Source organism: Lontra canadensis, unplaced genomic scaffold, assembly GCF_010015895.1.
Source record: "Lontra canadensis isolate GAN:19392208 unplaced genomic scaffold, GSC_riverotter_1.0 scaffold4, whole genome shotgun sequence".
Classification (NCBI taxonomy): Eukaryota; Metazoa; Chordata; class Mammalia; order Carnivora; family Mustelidae; genus Lontra; species Lontra canadensis.
This window is the reverse complement of record NW_022630998.1, coordinates 42,416,342-42,437,505: the sequence shown is the minus strand read 5'-3', so window position 1 is coordinate 42,437,505 and position 21,164 is coordinate 42,416,342. Positions and strand designations below refer to the sequence as shown.

The following is a 21,164-nucleotide window of genomic DNA, read 5'->3' as shown; positions in this document are numbered from 1 at the left end:
GAATACATGAAATGAGAGTCTAAGGACTACTTTTAGATGCATACAAAAATAGGTAACTAAAAACTATAACTTTTGCATAAGTTACTATATATATAATTTAGTATACATGTTCAATTTTGAAAAATTAGAAAATGTAAGTACCTATGATCTTACCACTCAGAGATAACTAACTCCCCGTCAGCATTTTGGAGAGAAATCCTTCATGTTCTTTTTAATTAAACACTTTTTTTTTCTTTAAAAATAAAAATTAAAATGAACAATTAAATGAATTAGGTTTCTTCGTTTACTTATATAGACTCAGAGATGCATTCCATTGTAGACTGAGAAGTTAAATGCCGTTTTCTTTTTCTTTTTTCTTTTTTTTTTTTTTTTTTAATTTTATTTTGGTTTTGTCTCTTAACTAGACCACCAGGATAGTACTTAAGCTGGTGTCAGGCATGTGGCATCCAGCCCAGGATTGACTAACTTACAGGATGTAACTAATAATCGTAAATAAGCATCAATATTAAGTGAACACTTCACTTTTGTTAGTCGATGTGCTAAGAGCCCTACAGGAATATCCTGTATCATACTTACAAGAAACTCTCAGACATGAATACGTTGTTCCCATTTTACAGAGGGGAAAGCCTGTGGGTGAAAGGTCCCTAGGATGTGCTGATCATGGTGGTGTGCTGAGTCTTTTTGTTGTCCAGCCCCTCTCAACAACTACTACTATTGCAAATTCTTCATATACTAGGCAGGGGATATCGCTCAGTGGCTGCAAAGAAACAGAATGAGGAATATTCAACCTCAAGTTGAGGATCATCTCTGAGCTGGAGTCAGTGCGACTTCGATGCCTGTCTGAGCCTGGGAAGACGTGCCTCTCTTGAGAACCCGATGATAAGAACAGTTATTACATACACACCCCTGCCCCCCAACCCTAAGTTTGTGTTGGCCAATCAGTCCTGCTAGCTCAAGCAGAGGCCCAGCTCTGAAGTACTTAGGATCTAGGTGTTCGTGAGAAATGGGGTTCCAGGGAAGGGCATGTCCTGAACAATTTCCAGAATGTCAGTTATCAGGTCTTGCCATTTTTGATTTAAGATTTTCCCATGCGTACATTGAAGTATAGAGTAATTTTTTTTTTTTTTTTTAGTATTGAAGAAGTTACTTCTTGTCTAGTTGAAATTGTCCTATTCTCTTAAACCTTGTTTTGTTTTGTTTTTTTAATTTAGAAATGGCTCAGTTGGGAAACTATGATAGTGGGACAGCAGAAACACCAGAAACAGATGAATCAGTGAGTGTAAGTATCTTTCTCAATGATATATGGTGTTGGTTTTTCTGTTTATCAGCTTCTGGAGATTTGCAGTGTGTCAATAACTTTATTTCTCTCATAAACATGTGTTGTGCTTCTATGTGCAAGGCAGTAAGCATATAATTTTAGCCCCTCTTTCCAAAGAGAAAGAGATTAATAAAAAGAAACCATACACAAAAAATAAAAATGATAAACTCGAAGAAGATGTACAAAGAAAAAGGGCCCTGTGCTACTAAAACATAACATTGACAGAGAGTGACCTCAGTCTTCCCAATCCAAAAAGACCTCCTGAGGAAATGGCCCAGGAGCTGTGGCATGAGAAGTTACTAGGGTGAGAAGCGCATGGAGGGAACATTCCAGGCCCAGGGCACAACCTGCACAAAGACTGTCACAAGGGATCAGAGTGCATCTGAGGGTAAGGGCAAGGAGATCATAGAGACTGGAGAGCTGCGAGCAAAAACCAGACATAGAGGTCCTTACTGTTCATCTTTGTCAAATCTTTTCTTTCAAAGAATGGTGGGAAGCTATTGAACTTGGGAAGAAATGTATGTGTTTGTGGGGTGGGGACAGATGGACAGGAAGATGACCCAGTCAGAGTTACAGCTTAAAAACAATCTTACAACGGCAGTATAGATCACAGATGGGGCGAGGAGGGGCAGATAGGGGTGACCATGGAGAAGCCACTCAAGAGGCTTGGCAGTGGCCCAAGGAAGTGTTCTGGGATATTGGTGCCATTGTCCCTAATTGTGAACACCAGAAGGGGAACCAGGCTGAAGCAAGTTGGGGGTGGTCAGGAAAGAGAGGCAGCTGTGTAGCTTGGGGGCTAAGGCTCTAGAGTAAGATGGCCTGGATTTGAAAGCTGGGTGCATCTCTCACTAACTGTGGGCATCTTCTCTGTGCCTCAGTTTCCTCTTCTGTAAAATAAATATAAAAGGTGACAAAATAATAAATGAGATAATTTATGTGAAATGGTTAGATCAGCAACATTACTACATGCTAAATAAATGATAGTTGTTTTGTTAACTTTATCCTAATTATTATAATTTTGAATTTTATATTACATTATATATATTATATAATTATAATTTTGAATATAATAATATAATAATAATAAAAATAAAATTATAATATTATAATTTTGAATAAGTGTAGACTTAAGTTTTTGGGGGACATTCAAGAAGAGCCATCACACTAGCATCCGTATACATGGTGTGGGATCTCCCGGCACTTGGAGGGTTTTTGGTGGAGTTCTGAATGAGGTAGGAGTCATCCGTGGGCATGAATGAGGTCCCCTGGGTGGGGAAGAGTTAATGAGACAGGTGGGCCTTGGACAGGATCTTTGAGTCCAAAGCTTCAGAGCCCCATCAGAGTGGAATGGTGGGACAAGTGAGTGGTTCCAGTCTTGAATTATGTCCTCTGAGATAGGGCGTTAGCAGTGATGACTAGACCCCAGGGCCCATGGCCAGAAACCTAGGTGAAATAGAGAAGAAGAAGAGTGGTTTGGTTAAGCAACAAAGAAGCCCAGAGGCCACTGCATGGCCCCTGAAGTCATCCAGGATAGTGAGAGAAGCATAGAGGAAGGTGGGAAGCTGGGTACCCAGGTCTTCCTTCAATAAATGGGACAGTGTGTCAACTGATGACAGCATCCAGTGGGGGAGGGTGACAAACACCTCAGACTCATGGGGTTTCTTCCACAATTACAGGAAAGAACTCTGGGGGCTCTGCAGAAGGAGCAAAGAGGCTGTCCATGCTCATCCTCTCAATCCTAAGATATGTGGAGTATGAAAGTATATTTCCAAAACAAACAAACAAACAAACCCATTTTACTTATTATTACCCTTTGAACTCAACTTTTTAAAGAAATGTCTTTTTGAGAATAGATATCTAAACCATGGTAAGACTAATGATGTAGAAGTCAGGAGAGGCACGCATTGCCTCATTGTTGCTGACTACCTTTTCCAAATAAGAAGGGTTGCCACGAAGAACAGACATCCTCTGATCAGGGACAGAAATGCTGCACCAGCTGTCCTTCCATGTAGAGCCACGGTGGCCCCTTTCTGTTCTGACTGAAATTAGAGTTAGGGTTTGATGTTTTGGACTTAATCTCAAAACTTGAAAAGATTGGGATGAGGCTAGCTTGAATAGTTTACAGAGGTAAATTCAAGTTGGAAATTTTTTTAAAAGATTTTATTTATTTTTTTGAGTGAGAGAGAAAGAGTATGAGCAGGGAGAGGGACAGAGGGAGGGAAGCAGGCTCCCCACTGAGCAGGGAGCCCAATTTGGGGCTCGGTCCCAGGACCCTGAGATCATGACCTTAGCTGAAGGCAGAGGCTTAACCAACTGAACCACCCTGGTGCCTCCAAATTAGAAATTTTCAAAAACTTGGTGCCTTCGTCTCCCAGAAATGGGGGTTCACTTAAACTAGACTGAGGCTCCGTCATGACAGGCAGTCTCTCAGCACCGCCCTGCAGAACTCAACTTGAAAGCTGTGTGCCAGCTTCCTTTGGCTCGAATATTGCCCTTCAATAGATTCAACACCAGAGCATAGAATGCGAATGTTATTTGTGGTACTATTAAAACCATTTTCTTGAATTCTCAACTCTCCTAACTTCCTTATTTTGTTTCCAAGAGCTCTAATGCTTCCCTGAAACTTCAAAGGAAACCTCGGGAAAGTGATTTTGAAACGATTAAATTGATTAGCAATGGAGCCTACGGGTGAGTAATTCAAGAAAGCTCTCTATTGTATTTTAACACACCTGAGTAATATAGTCTTCGCATTTATCCTAGGCCAAATAGACGTCATTAGGGACTTGAGTTTTCAGTTCATTGCTCCTCCACTGGTGGGTATAATATGCAGCCCAAATCGTTTTTCATTTAGATACTCCATCAAGAAAGCCTATCAAGTGACCTGGAGTTATTTTAGAGGTATGGAGGAGACTTTATAAAGTAAAGGTAAATTTTTATATATACCTGTTTCTGCTTCCTTTATTGTGCCCTTTGGGTGCAGAAATACCTGATTCTCGGTCGTATATATGCATACACACATTTCTATCTGGATATATATATATAATCTATATCTCTGAAAACATGTAAATTCATATATAGCATCACTACTTAAGAGTTAGCTGGTACTTCCTCTCTGACCGCCAGTCAGTCTGGTGAGAGAAGTACTTAAATGAGAAGACTGCTTGAAAATTTAAAGCAGTATATTTCCCTCAGTCTTTATATTATACCAGCATTATGTTTTGCTTTTCAGCTGAAGTCCGTGTTCTAATCTGGTCACATAAGCGATGCCCCCTTCTTGCTTCATATTTAGAGACACAGGGTTTTCCTCTCAGGGAGTAGGAAGGGTCAGTGGTGACGAGATCCTGCTGAATTACTAAGAAACAGTTAGGAAGGGTAATTAATACACATCCCGTGTCCTGATCCGTTTTAGACAGCCCAAGAGCTCTAGTTTAATTAAGTATTAATCTCAATTCCATCTGTATATGGAGAGCAATAAACAATCCCATAGACATTTATTGCCATTTATCACACAGATGAGCAGATGAGATAAAGTGATTTTTGTTATGCCACAAGGGATGTTTCTCCTTATGACTTTTTTTTGTCTCCAATATTTTCCACACCATTAACTTTGTGAAGAACTTAAATAGTTGTGAGTCCTTTCTGTGCTTCGCTGATTTATTTCCAGGATTATATCAAATGGTATATTTCTTGATGTGGCATGTAAATGTTTTCTGATGTCCTATTTTCACAACATTGTCTTTCATTCAAGGGCCTCGTGGAAACATTATCCCCTAAGAAAATTGATTTAGCATACAATCATTTGTGAGTTTTGTTTGTTTCTTACTTGGTTGTAGTTCCTGTTGGTTCTTGAGATCCTCCGAGGATTTCTTCCTTCATTAGGGGAAAAAAACGGGTCTTTGATTTAATGGGTCTCTGGGTTGGAGCACTGATAGATTTTATTGACAGTGGAATTCTAGAATAAGATGATCTGTGAAGCACCACTTTTATCAAATTTGGGCATATATCTTAGCAGTATTTGGAGTTCTAATTGGTTGAGTAAACTCATTTGTAGTGCAATTAAAGCGCTGTCTCGTAGATGAGGTATATCACACTTCAGGGACTGGTTGGGAATATACAAGAAGTTAAACAAGCTGTGAATCGGTAAACAGCCCGGATGCAGGCCAAGTCATTAATGGGCTGACAAGCTGCCTGCGGGAACTTCTGCCCAGCAGCCAAAACTTCTTTCCCTCTTTTGCTCTCCTCAGATTTAATCTCCCATTACATTTCTGACAGATTTCCCCTTCGTTTTAATTCTTTTTAATTTAAAATCCGAATGGCCCTAAACCCATTGGTCTACCCAGTCAGGATGCTGACGGCAGGCTTACGGAACCTGGCTGAACGCAGGGATGCTTCTCTGGGTGGATGAACTGAGGCTGTTGGAGGTTTCCTTGGCGTTTGTGTTAAAGTCCGCCCCTCACCTTGGTGGCTTCGAGTGACCCTGATTCTGAGACTTGGTGAAAATCGCCTGTGCTGGAAACTAACGCTGTCATTAGAAGGAGCTAAATAACACATCAGGGTTTTCTCAACATCATACTTAGTGACAGTTCATGTTGTAAACCCAGTCTGCTAATTTGATATCGTCCAGTCTCCTCCACTGAGCGCTGCTTTATATATGCTTCCTTCTCGCGAGAGCCCCGTGTGCTGTTGATGTTATTTCCGCCTAGACGTGGGGAAACAGGGGCTCAGAGGCACGGCTGGTCACAGGTGTGCTGATTCCAAGCAGTGTTCCTCCCTTCTCCGATGCTGCTGTTGCAACTTGGAGCCGTCTTTTCTTGATTCCACCTGGACTTTTAAACAACAGCTTTGGATGTTTTCAGAGTGAAAGAGTAAAATTGACTTGATTAAAAAAAAATTAAATTTGAAAGGCACAACATTTCCGTCCCACTTTGCTTTTGGTTTCTAGCTTTGCTGTACATCGTTCTCTTTGACGCCTCAAAAGATGGGGTCATTTATGCCACAGACGCATGTGCGTAGGTTGGTGGCCACAGCTCTCTCCCTACAGCCTTTCCTCTAACACGTTCACTCTTGTTCGCATGTACAGATTTGCTCGCACAGATTCATGTCCTGGGCTTTCGGGTTTACGCATTATTTTATACGCATGAGACACACTCCGGAGAGGACCGATTCATTCTGTCCTAGAGCCCATCAGCTTTTGATTCCATTTCTCTCTACCCTCCCACTCCTCACTTCTGCCTGGGGTGAAAAAAAGCTTGACTGAGAGAGGACAGGTACCGGGCTCCGTGCATCATCCCCCGCCCTTGGGTTCTACTATTTACCAGGCAGATCAGTGTAGGAAAAGAGACAGAAGCAGCCTTTCTTTCAGGCCAAACTGCAGAGAAATGAGGGGCTGAGTCAGTTCAGCCCAGTTTTATAACCTTGGATGGTGTGTGGCTGTGCTTAGCAGTGTTAGATGTCTTGTCCGTCAGCCAGCTTCCGTCTTTCTCTTTGTTTCAATCCCTCTCACCCTCTCTCTGCTGAATTAAGTCAATTTGGAACATCAGCTTTCAGGAGAGGAAGGAGGGTGTACACGAGAGAGGACAATTACTGCTCAACAACCAGATTTCAGCATTAAGAAGACTATTCCTAAGGCAGTAAAGAACTGTAAAAACAAGAACATAAAACAAAGAGATAAGTAGCTACAGCAGATTCTAATTAAGAAGCCTAGTTGACTTTTGCAACTTGATCAAGATATGAACATCCCTGGGCAGTGATATCTCAAGCTACCTATAGGATTAATTTCTGTGGGTGTAGGTAAATTTCCCTAGGCATTGACTGATGATGTTAAGCACATCCTAGTAAGGCAAAGCAAAAAGTCATGAAGTTTTATAAATTGCAAGTCTGAGAGTAAAGGTATGGGTCCTTCCTCATTCACAGTGCTCCTGGGAAACCTAGTCCGGATGCCAGTCAAACTGGGCCTGAAGCCTCTTTCTCCTTTGTTCTTTCATTAAATGGCGGAAGGCTGTTCTTCCTTCCCCACTTCCTGTTATTCTCAGACATACTGCTGAGCAGTTTTCTATGTAAGAAACACTGATAGTTGATTGAAAATCCCATGGCAGCCCTATGACAGTCTACAAGTGAGGTTCCTAGTATCATGTCTGGAGGGTCCTCAGTGCAACATCTACTCGGTGTGAAATATTCAAAGAGAGAGAACATGAGCTGTATTCCAGTTGACTCTCGGTAGTAGGCAAGCACTTATGTAAAGATACTGGTTTTTTTCAACATTTCAAATTCTATTAGCAATAATCACGCCTCGGATAAACCTCATTGGCTACGATACTGCCACTGCGCAAAGCTTAACATTTCAAATTCTAAATTTCATTTTAAAAGGTAAATTCCCTGTTTCAGAAATTCCTCTTCGTAACAATAATTGCTCCCCAGTGTTTGTCTTCTGTTTCTGAGTAAGTCAGGTTATTTTCTGTGCTCCCTTTGTATCTGTCTGTCCACCGTCCAACATCTGATTAGGGGAAGCTCAAGGTTTTTGGGGGATCTTGATTGTATCCAGTCAGTATTTGGAAAAAGAAAAATAGTGTAAAAGTCTTTGATCCAGAAAGAAGTAGTAGTTGGTTGGTTAAATTGGTCAGAGTCGGAAATCATTAAAAAAAAAAGATGTGTATACTTTAAACATACTTTTAATTTCAGATGCATCCTGAAATTAAACATTTCAGTATACTCTAAATATATATAAATTCAGAGGTGCCTGGGTGGCTCAGTCAGTTAAGCATCCGACTCTTGATTTTGGCTCAGGTGACAATCTATAGGTTGTAAGATCCAACCCCATGTCCTGCTCTGTGCTGGGCATGGAGCCTGCTTGGGCTTCTCTCTCTCCCTCTCCATCCCTCCCACCCACCACTCATGTACTCTCTCTCTTCAAAAAAGAAATGATAATCATACACACACACACACACACACACACACACACGTGTGTGTGTGTGTGTATATAATTTTAGTAGTTCTCTGATATAAGGCCTTTTGAGGACAGCCTATATAAACCATCTTTTTTTTTTTTTTAAAGACTTTATTTATTTATTTGACAGGCAGAGATCACAAGTAAGCAGATAGGCAGGCAGAGAGAGAGAGGGGAGGAAGCAGGCTCCATACCCAGCACAGAGCCCAATGTGGGGCTCGATCCCAGGACCCTGGGATCATGACCTGAGCCGAAGGCAGAGGCTTTAACCCACTGAGCCACCCAGGAGCCCCAATAAACCATCTTTCTAATACATTGTTTTTGTTTTCTACTTTTTGCTACTTTAAATATGAAGCAGGAACTTGAAGCAATCTGCATGTAGGAATCTAGACTGTATTATTTTTCCCACTTTTGAAAACCTTCTGACCCATACTAAATCAATAGGATTTTTATTTAGTAACTCACATTTAACATATCTATCAGTACTTTCCAAAGCATTCCATTTTTTTTTTAATAAACAACGAAGTTTTTCCTTTTTATACTCCTGTTTCATTGGTTTAAATATTTGTTTAAATTAGTTAATCCTGATATCAAGCCTCATCAGAAAAACAGGTGTAGGAATAAACCCCAGCTGGTGAGAGCCCCAGCATTTGACATCCTGAAGAAGACTGCTAGCCTGTGCAGAAAGTGTTGGCCACCCAGCTGGCCAGCTCCCCCTGTCAGTTTGTGGTACAGTGGAAATAACAGCGCTAGATTCTTCCTTGAGTTGGTTATATAAAGTGTGGGTAAAAGAGATTTTTTTTATACAATGAAGGAAATAAGAGAAGACCAAAGAAATATTGGGGTGGGGGGGAGAAGTAAAGCAAAAAAAAAAAAAAAAAAAAAAGGTAAGGTTTAAACAGAGACCCCCCCCCAAAAAAAAAAATGATTTTGCAAGTGAAGGAGAAAGATGGATACAGTGAAAAGGCAAACATACAGAGTTGGAAAAAAAAAAGAATTTCTACTTGAACAGTTGGGAGGAACATGTGAATATCAGTTAAACTGAGATTGAATATACTTCAGATTTATGTAAGTGGATTTTACTCTGGGAGATTGGTTCACCAGGGACTTAGAGGGTCATAGTCCTCTTTGCATTCAGTTTTCATGAGCAGTGAAAATGAGCAGTGGAATATGCATTTCAGATCAGATAACCCCTTGTTTTAGGATACAGACGTTGGACATCCTTTACTGTGAGTGATTGCTGTTTAGGTAAATTATTATTTATTTGAGCATTTCCTAACCTGAGAGCTCACATCTGTTCCACAATAATGCCAAGTGAGGAGTAACTTAGGAGAAAATGAGCCAGTGGAAGATACTTTCCTTGTTGCTCATCATTGCCAGGTGAGGTTTTAAGCCTCCTCCTCCTCTTGACTGGTTTCTTCCACATCAAGCTTCAAAGAGTCCATTGTCTTTACCCAGCCAGAATTGGTTCTCTAGAGTATGTGCATGAGTGCAGCCTCCTCATTTTACAGTAAAGTTGGCTGTCACCTTGGCCATGGGTCGGATGGACGAGTGTATTATTGGCTTCCTTTTATGTTGGGAAATGCATTTTCTGTTGAAACAGCCATAGGTGTAAATCATATTGATGTGTGTAGTGAGGAAATACACTACTCTCCATTGCAGGACAGCCTTACATGACCTATTACATACTTCTCATTTATCTGGAATTCCATGGGGAGTAAATTACCCTAAAGTTGGAAGCCACCTACCCTAAGAAGCTTTGGTCCTTTTTGTAGATCCCAAGGGTACCATATAGAAAATTACCGCTTTAGTCAGTCTAGAAAAAATGCCTAACATATATCTAATGCCTGAAAGGATATAGCTCATGGTTGTATATGTCCTTTTTGAAATTCTTTTCCCGCTCTGACTTATATATTGAATTTTGCTTTGTTTGTGGAAGAACTGAAAATATTGGTTAGTTCTTGGAAAATAGCTCATTCTAGAGACTGTCCATTTCTGTCCTTGCGGTGAAGATGAATTTGAAGCCTTATGTGTGACCAATGACATTTAGCGAAAGAATAAGAAATAAATAAATGTAGCCATAAGATTTTGGCCTCGAGTGGGATGTTTGTAGCTGCTAGGATAGTGTGTGTGAGCTGAATTCCAGCGGCCATGTGAATGCAAAAAAAAAAAAAAAAAAAGAAAGAAAGAAGAAAAGAAAAGCTGGCCATCACATGGTTTACTGTATCCAGAAGCATCATCACTTCCCGTGAACCCCAACTCTTGTGCTCCTTTTCAGGGCAGTCTACTTTGTGCGGCATAAGGAATCCCGGCAGAGGTTTGCTATGAAGAAGATTAACAAGCAGAACCTCATCCTCCGAAACCAAATCCAGCAGGCCTTCGTGGAACGGGATATCCTGACTTTCGCAGAGAACCCCTTTGTCGTCAGCATGTACTGCTCCTTTGAAACAAGGCGCCACTTATGCATGGTCATGGAATACGTGGAAGGTAAATCAGTGTCTGACACAGAAAACATGACACCTGTACCCAGAAACCACTGGCTCCTTTGTGCAGTGGAGGCCTTCCCTGTTGGGCTGCGGAATGGTTGTAGCCACCTAGGAACTGAAGCCAGGCAATGAGATGGCTGTATTCCCAGTCATCATCTTCTGATAATTGCTTGTAGAGTGCCTGCTCTACTATAACAAAGGGAAAATTAGTGCTATTTGGAAGAAGGTTGTTTTTCTTTTTTAATAGCTTTTAATCCTAACTACCTTCTCTCAATTGGTCATTAAAATTAGAATGTAGGTGATGGGATTTTTTTCCTACTTACTTTTATCACATAGCATAAAAGCATTCATTACAATTGATCTTCTTAAAGAATGAATTAAAAATACATCCATTTTTGGTCTATGGTGTGAAATTAAAAATGAGTTAGGGGAAAAGAACATACAAGTCAAGAAAATTTAACTTTTTTTTTTTACGTTTATGGCTTACCTTTTAAATATTTTTTAATATTTTTATTTCCTTCCATTTTACATTCAATTTCTGCATTTTTGGCCATGACTTATTGACATAAACTAGGTTAATAAAAGGAATATTTCAGGAAGGGCCAAAACCATCTGCAGAGCATCTAATTTAGAGCATCTAATTTAAGCTCTAAAACTTACAGGAGCAGAACCCCAAAACTATAAAACTCGAAGAAACGTTAAATATCATTTAGTTCAACCTTTTCATTTTGCAGATGAGTGAACTGAAACCTGAGAAGGGGGGAAACTTACTAGATACTTTCCTTGTGGACACAAGATAAAAGCATAGCTTACCTGATTTCCACCCAGTTTTTTTTTCCCCCCATGCCAGCGCCGGGCTTTATTAACCTTGGTTGTGTTCACCATAACTGACATTTGTCACATGTTTAATAAATATTAGCAATATCCTAAATTCTTTACATAGATTACCTCATTTAGTCCTCGCAATAACCTGAAAAGGGATGACAGTCTTATAGCCTAGTATTAGAGGAAAGAGCCAGGTCTAGTTTGACTAAGATCTACCTGCCTCTAAGAGTCAGGGGTAGAATTTAAACTCAGTAGCCTGATTCCAGAACCCAAGCTTTATGCTGGTGTATTTTGTTCTTCAAATTTCAGTTCCGCTTCAGAGCAAGTCTGCTCTCTTGGAAGGACTCCTGCTTAAAAAAAAAAAAAAAAAAAACTTTGTTTTTTTCCCCCACCCCACATCTTAATTAGAGACGTGATTACTCTGTGCATGGTCTCCACTTAGGAATTTGAAATGCTGTGTCTGGGGATAGAGGGCATTCTGCTTTGAAGGTCTTTAATCTGAACTGATGGTCTTCTTCAATCCTAGCTGATAACTCCACCTGCTAAATCTTGTGCTTGGGTTTTCTAGGAGGTGACTGTGCTACATTAATGAAGAACATGGGGCCTCTCCCCGTTGATATGGCCAGGATGTACTTTGCTGAGACGGTCTTGGCCTTGGAATATCTACATAATTATGGAATTGTACACAGGGATTTGAAACCAGACAAGTATGTACACCGAGGAAACACATCTCTTTTTCCATACTATACAAAAAGTTGTCTACTGTCTCTAAAAATGTTTTCTTTTAATGTTGCTTTGCACATTTTGAAGTTCTCCTATAATGTTCCCAAGTGAGTTATTTTGGCAGTTTATATGATAATATTTATAAAATAATTTAAAGGCTTTGGTGCTTATAATAATAGCTTGTAAGGAACAAAAAAAAAAGAGGATATAAAGCCAGGATTAGTTAAAATTTTTTAAGTTTTTTGTTATGTTCAGTTTTGAATAGCTTCTAGAAATGTGCTACAAGTTTTTTTCTGGATAGTTTCTGCATTTGGTATTATCCCTATTCCTTCCTATTCCTATTCCTTCCCTATGCCACGATGATATACTTGGTATTATATTCTATCTTACATTTAATACTGAATTTAATTTTTAATCTTCATGACGTTCATTTTAATGTCTGATTTGAGATACAGATAGACTTTTTCCCCCTCAAATGACTAAGTTATTCATCTTGACACCATTTATTAAATGTTTTATGCTTTCTCTACTAATTTCATACACCTCTAAAAGCATTACATGTTAATATGTAAAGATTCTAAGCGTGCTGAAAATTTTATGATTTACAATTAATTCATGCTCATTCCAGAAAATTTTGAAGTATAGAAAAACATGAAAAAATTCATTCACAGCATTACCTAACAAAAACAACTGTTAGAATATGGACTATTTCCTTTCAGTAGCTGTTTTTTCTCTTTTCACATCCTCTCTTCCTTTAACGTTTTAATTAATTAAAATTCTGATTTTTCCTTTGAAAATGAAAACTTTAAAGATTAAATTCATAAGACTGTCACATGTGAATTCTTTGCATTATATAAGAAATCTGCATTTTGTGCTTAATGAGCAGAAATTTATAATTGATCCACAAGTTGAAATCTTGAACAGTAGTTCATTTTTCTGTCCAAGTTCTTTATCTTATGTGTCACTTAAATCATAGATGGTTGCTTATCTTAGTTTCTGATGTATGGCATGGGATTATTGAGAACACTTCTCTATTTTATTATTCTGAAAATAGAAAGATATCAGAGTCCCATGCTTATATTTTTTTAAGTTTAAACCTGTAAATGATATTATATGTGGCTGCTCCAACAAAGATTAGCCAGGCCAGGTGTCTGGCCCTCCCTTGTGAATCACACTCATGAGCCAGATACACATATGTAATATGTTAATGGGACCCCGTCTCTTCCCAGGCTGGGTTTGGGGGTTTTTTTTGTTTTGTTTTGTTTTGTTTTGTTTAATTTTATTTATTTGACAGAGATCACAAGTGGGCAGAGAGACAGGCAGAGAGAGAGAGAGGAGGAAGCTGGCTCCCGCTGAGCAGAAAGCCTGATGTGGGGCTCAATCCCAGGACCCTGGGATCATGACCTGAGCTGAAGGCAGAGGCTTTAACCCACTGAGCCACCGAGGCACACCCCAGGCTGGGTTTTATATTGAGACTGACACCTCTGGGACCTGGGTGGCTCAGTCGGTTAAGTGTCCCAACTTTTGATTTCCAATCGGGTCATGATCTCAGGGTCGTGAGGTCGAGCCCCATGTTGGACTCCATGCTTAAGATCCTCTCTCTCTGCCCCTCTGCCTTTCCCCTCTTTCTAAATAAATAAGATTGATACTTCTACAGTAAATAGTCTTACAAATTGCCAAGAAAAGGAGAAAATCTAAAAAGAAAGAAAAGAACTTCAAAGTAAGTGTTATCACATGTGTCCTTTTGCTTCATAGTTTGCTGGTCACCTCCATGGGGCACATAAAGCTGACCGATTTTGGATTATCCAAGGTGGGACTAATGAGCATGACTACCAATCTTTATGAGGGTCATATCGAGAAGGATGCTCGAGAGTTCCTGGACAAACAGGTAGGCTTGGCTGCAGCTCAGCTGGAGAGAGAGAAAGAAAAAGTACGCTATTGCCACTGTCATTCAGAATCAACTTGTGTAAGCCAGGTCTGCATTAGGACTGGGCGTTTAGATGTCTGTATGAGCCTTACGTTTAATAAAGTGCAAATTGCTTCCATTTTTCTCCCTGGGCCTCTTTGAACTGTCCGTTCCTCCACATTCCTCCCCCAGCATTATGGTCTATTAGCAAGACGAACGATGTAATTGCACACAAGTGAGAATCTGAGAGAGACAAATGGAAAACTGTTTTTGTAAGGAATTCAGGAGTCTCAGCAGAGTACTCATGAAACTCATGATGCATTGTACAATCACGGGTGCTAAAATCCGAGCCATGGCCCATTTCCCTTTAAGCATGCCTCATTACCATGTGCCCACAATCTGTTCATTGTAAAGTTACTTAAGGTAAACACATCTCAACTGTCATGCTTTTCTGAATAACCAGGATGTGACTCTATTTTGGTCATATAAATACTAAAATTATCTGTGGTGGTGACTGATTAAACATGTATCATTATATTAACTTTGAGGATTAAAAATGTTTTTAATACTAAAAAAAAATGTTTTTAATACTGTGGAATAAGTGAAACCACCAAATAGCGTCAAACCTTCAATTCAAAATTACTCATTACACAGAGTTTAACATTGCAGCAGCATTTTAAATTTCCCTTTTTTGCTGTTTAAATATTTCATTGCCTTTGGTGTTATGGATACTGACTTGTAATTGCTGTTCCTAAGTTCTTCGTCCGTTTGGATCTCTGTGGTTGAGCAGGTGCGCTCTGGGCAAAATAATTGGTGTGTAGCCATCTTGCTCATTTTAATTCATGTCTAATATTCCAATTATTCTAATATTGCAATCATCTTTTAGGTCTGTGGCACACCTGAATACATTGCACCAGAAGTGATTCTGAGGCAGGGCTATGGGAAGCCAGTGGACTGGTGGGCCATGGGGATTATCCTCTATGAATTTCTGGTTGGATGCGTGCCATTCTTCGGGGATACTCCAGAAGAGCTATTTGGACAAGTCATCAGTGGTAAATATCATCAGGCATTCTCTTCCAGCGGCTGTTGGGAAACAGCTATTTCATGCAATTCTGTGGAATATTGCCATTTTAACTACTAAAATGTTAACCTTTATCAAACAGTTTAGCCAACACATTAAAAGAACTCACTCATCATAGCACATAACTGACTTTCACAAATCTCAGAGGATCAATTTGTGTTGAAAATTGATCTGAGGAAGTTTCATTAACATGGAATTTAGAAATGTACGAGCAGTGTGACCAGTTTTTATGTGTGCTTTTCTGCAAAAGAAATTCACGTGGGATTTGTAAATTATTTCATTGCCATCCAGTCTTCCTTTCTATAATAGGAAAGTTGCACCAGGGAAGAAAAGGTTAATGTGGGTAGCATTTACATAAATGGGGGAAAATGGCTAATGACACAATGAAGAAATTAACAAAAATGTAATAAACCCTAAAATAAATGTCTACCAAATAATAAATAATGAGAATGGGAAGGAAGCAAATTTAATCCACAGATTGTTAATGATTTCATTGGTGGTTGTTATGGTGTAATGTTATTTCTGTAACAGCTGTTCATCTTTCATTTAAAATTCAATAACCTTTAGATCTTAACCTGCACGCTGACCCTCACTATTGTTATGCGGCTTGTGGCAAAACTAAATGATAATTAAATAGGCTCTATTACTACCCTACCTGCTGTTTTTATAAATTTCCCCGAAGCATAGATCAGAAAGGCCTCTCCTCCTCAAAGCTTACCAGTTATCGCTGACACCCGCATCACCCACTCAACCACCTTTTGGACTGTGCTACAAGGTCTATCAGTGGAAAGAGAGGGAAAATTTGTGGTGGTATGAGGAGTCCCTTAATCACGGCATTATTCTTTATCATTGACTTTGCAAACCAGGCATATTTGTAAACTTTAACAAAGTAGATTTGTGGGTTGCCTGCAGTGTATAACCCTTTTCTACAATATCTGAGCTGTTTATGGATTTATAACTAGGCTGTTTTCTGATAGACCAAGGCCTAAATGGCAAGAGGAATCAACTGTTTAATTAACACAAGCAGCAAATGCTGGCTTTGTTCTCCATGCCTTACGGCTCAGATGCATATTCATGTTTTATTTTCCAAATCAGATTTAAACTGCAGCAGAGGAAGCTGGAGGCAGGCACACACAGAAATAACTCATGTTTTTATTGCATTTCCATACACACAAGCACGCACACCTTATCTTCAGGCAAACTCCTGTGGCATGTAGAACATATTCTAATATTTATGACAGACTTTAAATACTTCCATTATTACCATGATTACTTTGGATTTTTTTTTGTCTCCAAGCTTAACACTTTGGCCTTTCGTTTGTCTCTAGAAATAGTTATTTTTGCAAAATTAATTTGTGCTTCTGGAAGCTGAAGAGCTCTAAGGGCAGGGCCAAATTCACATTTGAGAATAGTGAGAAAGAAAAATCATACTCTCTTGATTGCCTGGAAGGGCGACCATCTAAAACACAGGTGTTAAGAGTTTTTACCATATTAAGTCCTCTTAATAACTAGAAGGAATAATTTGTTTTGAGCCAAGTCTGCCAAAAAGAAAAAAAAAAAAATTTGAAGCATCAAAAAAGCAAATAAATGGAAGATACTGGTTACTGAAATATTTTCTCCCTGCCTTGTTGTAAGCTATGCTGGTTCATGTCTCATGAAACAATGCTCCTCAAACTTGACTGGGCCCAGAAATCAACTAACAATCCTGTTAAAATGCAGATTCAGGCTGGGATGGAGCCTGAAATTCTCTTTCTGTAATAGACTCCCAGGCCTCCTCCCGGCTGTTAGGACCCAGACTGTCATTTGAACAATAAAGTTGTAAATGACCTATCTCCCTTCCAGATGAGATCAACTGGCCAGAGAAGGACGAGGCGCCGCCCGCTGATGCCCAGGATCTGATTACCTTGCTTCTTAGGCAGAATCCCCTGGAGAGACTGGGAACAGGTTAGAGCACATATGTTTTAATTGTGCTAATATGCAAAAAATAATGTCTTTGTGGAGCACTCAGAGGTTTGTGGGTTTTGGGGGGTTTTTTTTGTTTTTTTTTTGCATAAGAAACATCTGTTGGTTGATGTAGGACATGACTACAACACATCATAACAATAATATTTTGGATTTTTTTCTGAGAGTAGTATGTATACTAGGAAGGCTGGTGGTGGTTTGTCTTTGATTTTTGTTTTTCTTGTTTTCGTCTTTTTTTTGCAAAGCAAAAGTTATTCTTTTTTTTTTTTTTTTTTTAATTTATTTGACAGACAGCGATCACAAGTTGGCAGAGAGGCAGGCAGAGAGAGAGGAGGAAGCAGGCTCCCCGCCGAGCAGAGAGCCCGATGCGGGGCTCAATCCCAGGACCCTGGGATCATGATCTGAGCCGAAGGCAGAGGCTTTAACCCACTGAGCCACCCAGGCGCCCCATTCTTTTTTTTTCTTTTTTTTTTAAGATTTTATTATTATTTGAGAGAGAGAATGAGAGAAAGCATGAGAAGAGAGAGGTCAGCGGGAGAAGCAGATTCCCTGTCAAGCAAGGAGCCCAATACGGTACTCAATCCTGGGACTCCAGGATAGTGACCTGAGCCGAAGGCAGACGCTTAACCAACTGAGCCACCCAGGCACCCACAAAAGTTATTCTTAATTTATTTCAATAAATAAAATTGGTCTGGAGGAAAAACTCTGAGGGTGCATAATGGAACTCTTCTATCCTGAAAAATATGCATCTTAAATAAATTAAAACAGAGGATTTGAGATGTAGAGCTTTTTTGTTTGGATTTTTTAAAAAATACATATATATTCCCAGAAAGATTTGACCCAGCCCGTTAACTATTTATAGACTTTGAAATGGTTTATCAGTACTTGAACTAATTAATTACTAGAAATGAGTGTCTGGGGTTGAACCATGCTGTCTCATCATGGTGATCAGCACCCTAGCCCAAGAAAGAGGATTAAAACCATTAGCTTTCAAGATTAAGGAGATAATATAGATTTGTTTCTTGCTGTTTATTTTTTCCCCGACTGTTTTACTCAGAGTTTTTTCTGCTTCTCCTCTTCCTTATATTCTGAATAGACAGAGATCCCAATATAGAGTTCCTCTGCCCCAGTATTATCTAGATGGGGCTAAATATTAAAATATAAATATAAACACCACATACACGCACACGCACAGGCACATGCACACTGTGGATAGTATCCATAATTTTCAGCAATGAAAATTGTTGACTTGATGGAATATTTACTCTGAGCTGTTTCATTCTACTTCATTATAATAGAAATATCAGAAAATGCTGAACAAATCATTCTCTCCCTCAATTTTTCCAATAATTCCTCCAAATACACATGTTACTGTCCATGTTTGCCCACAGCGTCCCCCAGATGGAGGGCTCCATTCTTGCTTAAGTGTGCTGTGCTACTAGAGTTGATGATGATGCATTGAAACCCATAGATCATATTCTTACCTTGTAAATAAAGTTTTATTGAAACACAGCAGTGCCATTCATACACATTGTCTGTAGCTGCCTTCATAGTACAGTGGCAGAGTTGAATCCTCAAACTGTATAACCCACAAAGCCCAAAGTATTTACTGTTTGGCTTTGTACAGAAAAATCTCGCTGACTGCATTAGTGAATCAAAGAAGACTGAAACTCTGGCCTCGCTTAGGAAAACGTTTTTGAGTTGAGCCTCCTTCTGGCGTACCGTGTGCCTGTATGCCTTTTGCAGTGGATGAGTGGGCCTTCGGTGAAGAGTGGAGATTAAGGGCACAAACTCTACAGTCAGATTGCCTGAGTTTAAATCTCTGCTGTGTGACTGTGGGCAGGATGTTTCCTTTCCTGTGCCTCATTTTTTCATCTGTAAAATGGAGCTTAGAGAAGTACCATCTAACAGGATTACCGTGAGGATGAAAGATCACCCATTCTGGCTCTTAGCACCAGGTCAGACACTGCTGCCACTGGTACTGTCATTTTAATTTCCTGCCCGTATAATCTGGTACTTTCCCCTGTGGATGTCTAAGATCCAGCAATGGTGGTGGTGCCCCCACCTTTGAGCTGATTGAACTCTTTGGACAGAATATATTTCTTCCCACCCTATTTGGTGTTCCTTTTGTCTGAAGCAACTAGCAAAGTTGTTCCTCCCTACCTGCTGTGACCTGCAGTCACAGTTGCTTTTTGGCCCCAGAGAGAGGAGTAGCGGTCAAAGAATCCATGTCAAGCTTTGACTAGGGCAGAGTTTTGAGGAGTGATTTTTTACTCACTTGAGCCAAATAGGAGAAGCAGTGGCATTTCCAGCTTGTCCTGCAACAACACAAATATCAATGTCCGTGTCCTACTCAGCTGTCCTGGAGAAGCGTTGTCCTGAGATATGACCAAAGATAACAATAGAATTGACACGTGCCTTCCCAAGAGCCCACTTCTCTTCAGTGTTCTTGGGTCAGTTTGGAGAGTTTTCCCACTGAGTCTTCTGCCTGTTTCCCTCCTCTGAGAAGACCGGGAATCTTGACTTTAACAAAACAGGGCTATGATGCTGGTCAGCATGCCCGTCTTTCTATATTATATGCTGTGAATTATCTCTCTGTGCATTTTCTCCCTGACTGCTACTTGTGTTCTTTTCAGGGCTTGACAATTAGAGATGCGAATCTCCTAGCAGAAGCTCAAAAGAGACATTTAAAAGACCCTGCCCAAGCTCTTAGCATTTCAGGAAGTATTTGCCAAACAGGCGGGTCCAACGTGACAGATCCCAGTAGGGCCCGGAGAATGAGGCTGAGAACCCCGCAGGCCTGCCATGCTGCTTCCAGTGACAGCATTTTGGATTTAATGCATATTTAGCGGGCAAAATAATGCACCGTGAAAATGTGTGAATTCACATTTGCCCGAGAGACTACAGAGGCTAAGAAAAGGAGTGTGAAGAACATAATGGATGTTTAAGAAACTTCCATGAAAGGAGAGAAAAACGCAAGGGTGAAGCATAACTTAGAATTTGGAAACTTGGCCTACTTGGACTAGACTTTTGAACTTGTGAGCTATTGAGCAGCAGCCTGTTTTATTGGACTTTATAGGTCCAATAAGGTGACTGGCTCCCTACCGTGTACCAGCTGAGAGGTCTAGAGTAGTTTCTTCATGATCTAGGTCGCAGTTTCCTAATCTAGGGAAATGGGCATGTTACCATACCCCTCGCAGGATGATTACGAGGACTGAAGGCGAACACGGTCATGAAGCGACCAGGTACATTAACGTAGTGCATCACAGGAGCTCCAGACATAACCGTTCCCTGTCCTTCCCTGCATGGTGAATCCTTAGCGTGAGCACTGTCCCCTGCATGAGTTCCAGGGCTCGATCATTTTTTTCAGGCTCATAATGCCATCATCTGCATTGCCCCAGCAGCTTAGCTCAGAGGTCATTTCTCCCCAGTGTGTCCTTTTAATTCTTTTGTTCCCCATCTCAGCAAAAGTGCACGAGAAACAGGACTCCGTGGTCAAGGAACCTCTTCTTGGGGCAGGGGTGGGAGGGTAGGGGGGGTGTGGCACAAAGGCCAAAGGGTGAGAAATGTGAGCTGGGTTACCCGTGGGCTGTGACCCTGTGGGGAGGACCCCTTGTCGTCATCCACAGAAATGAAGTGAATGTCCTCCCCAACTTGGGTTCCAAAGAGTGCTGGGTGGAGGGATGAAAACCCCAGTCCTCCCGCTATGGTCTGGAAGTCCCCTGTGAGCCCTTGGATCTAGAGAACTGTGCTTCTCTGAGTAAAGCTGAGTGACCTGGGAGTATCCTCTGTCATCGTTGTGTCCCCACGAGCAGGAGTGGAAGTGAGAGTCCTTGCAGCGTGGTATGTGGTACGCCGCTCAGTAGGGCTTGACCCTGTGGACCTTAGTGTCGTAGGCACAGTGAGGGAGCTGGATAGAT

At 40.4% G+C, this 21,164-nt stretch overlaps 1 protein-coding gene and 1 pseudogene across 1 annotated transcript in view; one reads left to right on the top strand and one right to left on the bottom strand.

Moving 5' to 3' along the window:
• The window catches only part of MAST4 (microtubule associated serine/threonine kinase family member 4), a 557,439-nt gene that overhangs the window by 508,448 nt on the left and 27,827 nt on the right, over window positions 1–21,164 (top strand). Inside the window, 7 exon segments of the mRNA XM_032849379.1 lie at window positions 1,212–1,279; window positions 3,921–4,006; window positions 10,540–10,748; window positions 12,141–12,279; window positions 14,051–14,183; window positions 15,088–15,253; window positions 17,125–17,226. Coding sequence (XP_032705270.1) covers window positions 1,212–1,279; window positions 3,921–4,006; window positions 10,540–10,748; window positions 12,141–12,279; window positions 14,051–14,183; window positions 15,088–15,253; window positions 17,125–17,226 — 903 coding nt within the window.
• Window positions 7,479–7,651, bottom strand: LOC116864012 (annotated as a pseudogene).